The sequence below is a fragment of the Impatiens glandulifera genome, chromosome 2, assembly GCF_907164915.1.
Source record: "Impatiens glandulifera chromosome 2, dImpGla2.1, whole genome shotgun sequence".
NCBI lineage: Eukaryota > Viridiplantae > Streptophyta > Magnoliopsida > Ericales > Balsaminaceae > Impatiens > Impatiens glandulifera.
In genome coordinates, this window is record NC_061863.1 from 64,031,751 (window position 1) to 64,040,691 (window position 8,941).

The following is an 8,941-nucleotide window of genomic DNA, read 5'->3' on the forward strand; positions in this document are numbered from 1 at the left end:
AAAATTTTATTTACCTTATGTTCCAAACAAAGCATCCAAACGAGACTGTGTATTAGTAAACATTCCTAAGACCATCATCTAGTTGAAAAATAACATGTGAAACAATGTTTGATCATTTCTATTGGATTTGTAGTATATAAATATGATAATGATCTATACTGGCATTGAGATTTAGGGTGGCCTAAGTGAAAAAATAAATTTGTTTCTATTTTTTAATTGGTTAAATGTTATGTTAACTCATAGTGAGATTTAGAGTTTATTACTCCTGTAAATGAGAGTTGAACTCATGAGACTTTTGTCTTTTAAAAATCACATTTACCTTAGTAGATTACAATTCAAATATTTACCAGTAACTTAAATGATTAGTTTTTTTTTTTATCAAAAATCTAAGTCTCAATTCTCAATACAAATCTAAATTGGAGGTCGAGCTAACTTCAATATATAATACCCCACAAAAAAAAAAATATATCAAGATGAAATCAAAAGCAAAAAAATAATATATATATATATAATAGATTTGACTATGCAAAATTAAACCAAAGATTCTTCCAATGAATCCCTGTTGAGTCATGACTCTCTAGTCTTCTCTAATTAAACATGATTTTTTAAATCGTTATAATAAAAAAATTACTTATAGAAAAAGTGTGATTCCCAGCCATGATATAAAATAATTAACCATTTGAAATGCCCCTGAGACTCGAATGAATGAAGCCAGAAGTAAACAATTAGCAAAATGTATATATGCATGCATTATGCCATACATATATATATATATATATATATGATGGAGATACTTGAAAAGATGATAAACTGGGGCTCCTTTATTAACAAGGAGCTACTTATTAGAAAACATATATATATAAACTACGTACTACTACTACTATTACTACTAATGGATATATAATTAATAATTAACTCCTTATCAACCGACAACGCTTTTAAGAAAGAAGGCCGACGCGACCTGATTATTAACGTTGTTGCTAGCTGTTGATGATTAATTAATTAATTAATTAATTAGAGGGAAGAAGAGCGGGTCTAGGTAGGTAGGTAGGTTATAACTAAGTACGTAACCCCTTGGGGTTGTGAAGATAGCGTCTCTTCTTCCGGCTGTTATGTGAGGGCGGCGGTTGCGACTTTCCGGCTTCCAAAGGAAAGTTCAATGTGGCCTTTACCCCTCTCATCTTAAAGGCGGCAAAATCATAAGCTCGGGCTGCCTCTACGTCTGTTTCATAAGTTCCTAGCCATACCCTGCACCCTTTCCGGTTAGGGTCTCGGATCTCAGCCGCGAATGTCCCCCACGGCCGCTTCCTAACCCCCCTGTACCGTCTCTTCTTAGTAGTAGTAGTAGTAGACGAAGCTGCTGCTGCTGCTGCTGGATCATGAACTAACATTTCTTCTTCTTCTTCTTCTTCTTCTTCTTCTTCTGGTTTTATATTATTATTATTATTATTATTCTGCTGCAGCTGGACCAATTCTTCTTCCTCAGGGAAGGCGGCGTAGACCAAGGCGGAGATGAAGGAATCAGTGTGGGTGAAGTCCCCGAGGAGGTGCTCCCGTATCAGCTCTAGGGTACGAAACACCTCATCTTCCTCCTCATTTGTTGTTCCAGCCATCTGATATATATTGATCTCTCCTACCTACGTACGTATATAGTTCAGATCAGAAACCGGATAAACACAATCTTCCAATTTCTTTTCAATATTATCTATGCCTATGGAGAAGAGTACTATCTATAAAACCTATATATATACACCAGCCATGTGGGTGGGTGGGTGGGGAGGAGAGGGAGATACACTCAATTAACACTTCTTAATTACACCAACAAGACCAAGACCAAAACCTAAACCTAACACAAAATATATAATAACTCATCCAATTTAAAATATAATAATTATTTAAATGTTGGTATTTTTTTTATTATAAAAATATAATTATAAGACTAATAAATTTTTATTGGCCAGACTGCCAGATACAATACTATTTACACTAAGTTAATTCGGGTGTAGCTTGACAAGAGTGGTTGATGGTAGGTTAAATATTGACATTAAAAAAATTATATATATATATATATATAAAATGATGCATAAACAAAAAAAAAAAAAAAAATGTTTGTAAAAAATGTAGTTAGTTTGGATATACGTGAAAACGTATGAATATCTGACCTAAAATGTTAAAATTTTGAAGATTCCATCTGACCTAGATAACTCAAATAATTCATTTTTCTCATCAAAGAAAAATTGCTATTGAAATTATCCATTGTGGCCGTTGTGAAAGTTTAACATAGAGTCTGAATCTTTCTCAAATTAATTTATGGATAGTTAAGCTTGTCAAAAGAGATTCAATCATATCACTAGTAAAAAGAGCATATATAGTAAAAATTCATCTCATTGTCTTCCGCAATGATCATCACCGATCGATCAGGAATTTTCCGGTCCATCCGATCCCTAGAACCTGCATCGTATTATTATTAATTCGTCTCTATTGATTAATGCACACTTCATTATATGTTGTCTCCATTTCATTGAGAATTTTTTTTATTTTTTTTTATATTCAAAATCTGTCATGGCTAAATATTAAAATTTAAATAATGTATAAGTTAAGTTTAAATAAGGTCTTTCTCAAATGAACAATTTAACTAGAAAAAGTAACTTCCAAATTTTATAGAAAATAGTTAATCTATTTGAACTTAATGTATAAATTTATAAATCTTCAAATAATTCTTCCAAATTTCTAAAACTCAATGTTCCTCCAAAACCCTTTAATACAATCCTTACAAATATTATAACCCTTACAAATTCATCTAAAACATTTAATCTTAAGAGAACGAACTAAATAAAACACTATAGAACAATTTAAAAAAATACATCTTAATTTAGTCTTTTTTCTCATCTGAATTTTCTTTTTATTTCTTCTTGATCATCTATATTTTGTGTGCCTATAAAATTATTTATAAGCTAAATGACTAAACCTTAGTAGATAACTTATATTAACAATAAACAATAAATTAATAATCTTAAATGTAATAAAAATTGCATATGCCCGTATAGCTCAGTGGTAGAGCGCCAGTCTTGTAAACTGGAGGTCTGTAGTTCGATCCTGCATGTGGGCAATTTTTTACTTTTTATTATTTTATAAACTCTTTTTATTTAGTTGTTCCCATGATTCTTAAAATAAAAAATATCATTATTAAATTTGAATAATATATTTTGACACTAAATATTTGAAATATATATATATATATATATATAATATTATAGAAATACAATGAATCTTAAGTTATCCAATTTACTTTTTATTATTTTATAAACTCTTTTTATTTAATTGTCCCATGATTCTTAAAATAAAAAATATCATTATTAAATTTGAATAATATATTTTGACACTAAATATTTGAAATATAGTAAAAATAATATATATATATATATATATATATATATATATATATATATATATATATATATATATATATATATATATATATATATATATATATATATATATATATATATATATATAATATTATAGAAATACAATGAATCTAAAGTTATCCAATAAGGAATATGATACCAAACGGTGACCCCAGGATTCTTAAAATAAAAAATATCATTATTAAATTTGAATAATATATTTTGACACTAGATATTTAAAATATATTTAAAATAAAATATATATTTAATATTATATAAACACAATAATCTAAAGTTATCCAATTAAGGAATATAATACCAAACGTGGAGTATGTTGGTTATCTAGTAGCGAAAACTCAATAGAAAATTTGGAGGGATTCTTCCAAAAGGTTTTCACGAAAATGATTTGACAGAAGGGCTTCGATAAGAGGGTTTTCACGGAGTGCTTAAGAGGGTTTTGATGTGCTAATAGTTCAGTGGTAGAGCGTCAGTCTTATAAATTAGAGCTCTCTAGTTTGATCATGCATGTGGGCAATTTAATTTTATTTTTTAAAAATGGCGAAGAATTTTCTAGCTTCAACATTTTTTTTTTATCGAAGCTAATTGATGTATTTACTATCTTGTGAAGTTCTACATTATCTAATGAGAGAGCTCTCTAACTAATCATCACTACTTCTTGGGTTGGTGTATTTATAATCTTGTGAAGTTTTATGTCACAATGTGCCCGTATAGCTCAGTGGTAGAGCGTCAGTCTTGTAAACTGGAGGTCTGTAGTTTGATCCAGCATGTGGGCAATTTCATTTTATTTTTTAAAAAGAACGGAGAATTCTCTAGTTTCAACATCTTTTTGTGCCGAAACTAATTGATCTATTTACTATTTTGAAGTTATATATTCTCTAATGAGAGGGCACTCTAACTAATCATCAACACTTGGATTGGTGTATTTATTAGGATCATCCGTATTAATTATCTTGTAAAGTTCTACGTAGAGCGTTAGTCTTGTAAACTGGAGGTCTGTAGTTCAATCCTGCATTTTATTTTTTAGAAAAGACGGAGAATTCTCTAGTTTCAACATCTTTTTGTGCCGAAACTAATTGGTCTATTTACTATTTTGAAGTTATATATTCTCTAATGAGAGGGCAATTTCATTTTATTTTTTAGAAAGGACGGAGAATTCTCTAGTTTCAACATCTTTTTGTGCCGAAACTAATTGGTCTATTTACTATTTTGAAGTTATATATTCTCTAATGAGAGGGCACTCTAACTAATCATCAACACTTGGATTGGTGTATTTATTAGGATCATCCGTAATTACGTAGAGCGCCAATCTTGTAAACTGGAGATCTATAGTTCAATCCTGCATTTTATTTTTTAGAAAGGACGGAGAATTCTCTAGTTTCAACATCTTTTTGTCCCGAAACTAATTGGTCTATTTACTATTTTGAAATTATATATTCTCTAATGAGAGGGCACTCTAATTAATCATCAACACTTGGATTGGTGTATTTATTAGGATCATCTGTATTAATTATCTTGTGAAGTTCTACGTTGATGTGCTCGTGGTAGAGCGCCAATCTTGTAAATTGGAGGTCTGTAATTTAATCCTGCATGTGGGCAATTTTATTTTATTTTTTAAAAAAGACGGAGAATCCTCTAGTTTCAACATCTTTTTGTGTCGAAACTAATTGGTCTATTTATTATTTTGAAGTTATATATTCTCTCATGAGAGGGCGATCTAACTAATCATCACCACTTGGATTGGTGTATTTATTATCTTGTGAAATTCTACGTTTTGATGTGCTCGTGGTAGAGCGTTAGTCTTGTAAATTGGAAGTCTGTCGTTCAATCCAACATGTGGCCAATTTATTTTTATTTTTTTTAAAAGGCGAAAGTCTTCTAGTTTCAACACCTTTTTGTGCCGAAACTAATTGGTGTATTTACTATATTGTGAAGTTCTATATTCTCTAATGAGAGGGCTCTCTAACTAATCATCACCTCTTGTTTTGGTGTATTTACTATTTTGTGAAGCTCTATGTTTTGATGTGCTCGTGCGAGAGCGCCAGTTTTGTAAACTGGAGGTCTGTAGTTCAATCTTGCATGTAAAAAAATTAATTTTATTATTTTAAAATGGCGGAGGATCTTCTAGCTTCAATATTTTTTGTGCTGAAACTAATTGGTGTATTTACTATCTTGTGAAGTTCTACATTCTTTAATGAGAGGGTTCTCTAACTAATCATCACTTCTTGTGTTGGTGTATTTACTATCTTGTGAAATTTATGTTTCAATGTGCCGTATAGCTCTATGGTAGAGCACCAGTCTTGTAAACTGGAGGTCTGTAGTTCAATCTTGCATGTGGGCAATTTTATTTTATTTTTAAAAAAGACGGATTTTACTATCTTGTGAAGTTCTATATTCTTTAATGAGATGTCTCTCTAACTAATCATCACCTCTTGTGTTGGTGTATTTAGAAGTTCTATGTTTTGATGTGCTCGTGATAGAGCGTCAGTCTTGTAAGCTGGAGGTCTATAGTTCAATCCTGAATGTGAGCAATTTAATTATATTTTTAAAAAAGGGGAAGATCTTCTAGCTTCAACATCTTTTTGTGCCTAAACTAATTGGTGTATTATTATCTTGTGAAGTTCTACATTCTATAATGAGAGAGCTCTCTAACTAATCATCACATCTTGTGTTGGTTGGTGTATCTATAATCTTGTGAAGTTCTATGATTCAATGTGCAATGTGCCTGTATAGATCAGGTTAGAGCGCCAGTCTTGTAAATTGAGTCTTGTAAATTGAATGTATGTAGTTTGATCCTGCATGTGGTCAATTTTTTAAAAAAGGCGGAGGATCTTCTAGCTTCAACATCTTTTTGTGCCGAAACTCATTGATGTATTTACTATCTTGTGAAGTTCTATATTCTCTAATGAGAGGGTTCTGTAACTAGTGTTTCATAAGTAAGGAGTATCTTGTGAAGTTCTATATTCTCTAATGAGATGTCACTCTAACTAATCATCACCTCTTGTATTGGTGTATTTACTATCTTGTAAAGTTCTACGTTTTGATGTGCTCGTTGTAGAGCATCAGTCTTGTAAATAGAGGTCTGTAGTTCAATCCTGCATAGCTTCCGCCCACAGAGTCCTCTCCCTTCACAGGCTGGACTGGTCCCCGGAGGTGAAGCCAACTTCTTACTGATTGAGCATGATGACGAAAAACACTTTTCATGTCATTCCCATTTAGGTCCGATTCGGATCCCTCCGTTGTTTCCTTTTCCTTCCACACCCTTTCCTCGAAATGAGAAAGAATATGGTACACTTGAATTGTATTATTTAAGTGCTTATTGCTTGCCAAGGATCCTACTTCTACAATTGGTAGGTCACCGGGTTATTCAAATAAGTCGTGTTTTCCGTGGTTTTCCCATGTTACAACTTCTGTACCAATTCGGTCGATCCGGAATGGATCGGTTAAACATTCTATTAGGGAGCCTGGTCTTGACTCTTCTGTGTGGTATTCATTTTCGTTTGGCTCTTGGAATTCAATCCAGCAGTGGTTGGAACAGCTCGCAACTTGTTGCTTGTACCGGTATGATAATTGAATGTGCTAGTCCTGGCCAAGAAGAAGACGATTCGCCGACAAGCTAGTTACGTTTCAGGCAGTTAGCAGACTGCAGGCTATCTGGTTGGGTGTGGACAATTTAATTTAATCTTTAAAAAAAGCCGGAGAATCTTCTAGTTTTAACATCTTTTTGTGCCGAAACTATTTGGTGTATTTACTATTTTGTGAAGTTCTATATTCTCTAATGAGAGGGCTCTCTAACTAATCATCACCTTTTGTGTTGGTGTATTTACAATCTTGTGAAGTTTTATGTTTTGATGTGCTCGTGGTAGAGCGTCAGTCTTGTAAATTGGAGGTCTATAGTTCAATCCTGAATGTGAGCAATTTAATTATATTTTTTTTAAAAAGGGACTTTCTAGCTTCAACATCTTTTTGTGCCTAAACTAATTGGTGTATTTACTATCTCGTGAAGTTCTACATTCTCTCATGAGAGAGCTCTCTAACTAATCATCACATCTTGTGTTGGTGTAACTATAATCTTGTGAAGTTCTATGATTCGATGTGCGATGTGCCTGTATAGATCAGTGGTAGAGCGCCAGTCTTGTAAACTGAATGTATGTAGTTTGATCCTACATGTAAGCAATTTTTTAAAGAAGGCGGAGGATCTTCTATAGCTTCAACATTTTTTTTTTGTCGAAACTAATTGATGTATTTACTATCTTGTGAAGTTCTATATTCTCTAATGAGAGGGCTATGTAATTAGTGTTTCATAAGTAGGGATTAAGGAGTCTATTTGAAGGATAATAAAGCGTACAACTTATATATGTTTTATAATTTATGATTTAGAAGGTGGTATATAAAGATAATTTAATGTCTTTAAAATATTTTTGGGTGTTGAATTGGAGCTGTGTTTTTTAATTTGATTAAGAAATCGAGAATTAATTTATAATATATTTTGGTTATGTTTAGTACTATACTTAGAGTTGGATGAGTTAGAGATATTTAAAAAAAAATGGTTATATATATACAAAAATTTAAGACTATTATTTTATTTTGTATTGTTTTTTTATACTCATGACAAAATGACAATATTTATACAACATTTGTTTTTATCTATCATAATTTTATTAAATAATTGTGTGCATTTATTACATTTATATATCTTTTTCAAAAATATTGTGTCACTATCATTGTGATTTAAATTAAGAACGCAACTAAAAATGAACATGCATAATGTAAATAGTTTTGTTTTTTAGGTCTTGAAGATAATATAAATAAAAAAAATATATATATATATATATATATATATATATATATATATATATATATATATATATTTGATAAAAAATGAACCATAACTAGAATATATAATATTTATCTTAAAATTCACTACTACTTAGTATATTATATGTTAAGAAAAATTGAATACTTAATAGGTAATGTTTTTGGAGTTAAGATTAAGTTTAGGACAACTCGTGTATAGATCTATTATTTATTTAAATACACATACTTTTTCAAAATTATTGTGGCACTATCATTGTGATTTAAATTAAGAACGCAACTAAAAGAACATAATGTAAAGATTTTTTTTTTTAGGTCTTGAAGATAATGTATATATATATATATATATATATATATATATATATATATATATATATATATATTTGATAAAAATTGAACCATAACTAGAATATATAATATTTATCTTAAAATCCACTACTACTTAGTATATTATGTGTTAGAAAAAATGAATACTTAATAGGTAATGTTTTTAGAGTTAAGACTTAAGATTAAGTTTAATACAACTCATGTATAGATCTGTTATTTATTTAAATACACATACTTTTTCAAAAATATATTTATATTATATAAACATACAAATTTTACTAGCTAGTTAGACAAAAAAAAATCAAATTAATTAAATTAAAATTATAAAACTAAAAAAGAGTTAAAATCAACTCAATCATATAAAGTCATAAATT

At 30.1% G+C, this 8,941-nt stretch overlaps 1 protein-coding gene and 2 non-coding genes across 3 annotated transcripts; 2 read left to right on the top strand and 1 right to left on the bottom strand.

Annotated features, from left to right (window-relative positions):
* Nucleotides 1-702: 702 nt before the first annotated feature.
* LOC124928010 (ethylene-responsive transcription factor ERF107-like) lies at nucleotides 703-1,706 on the bottom strand. Its single transcript, XM_047468532.1, has one exon. It carries the CDS (start codon nucleotides 1,611-1,613, stop codon nucleotides 1,059-1,061), a length of 555 nt encoding a protein of 184 aa, XP_047324488.1. The 5' UTR covers nucleotides 1,614-1,706; the 3' UTR covers nucleotides 703-1,058.
* Nucleotides 1,707-3,037: 1,331 nt separating this feature from the next.
* On the top strand, nucleotides 3,038-3,109 carry TRNAT-UGU. Its single transcript has one exon. It is a non-coding gene; the product is annotated as a tRNA-Thr (tRNA).
* Nucleotides 3,110-4,129: 1,020 nt separating this feature from the next.
* Nucleotides 4,130-4,201, top strand: TRNAT-UGU. Its single transcript has one exon. It is a non-coding gene; the product is annotated as a tRNA-Thr (tRNA).
* The last annotated feature ends 4,740 nt before the right edge of the window (nucleotides 4,202-8,941 follow it).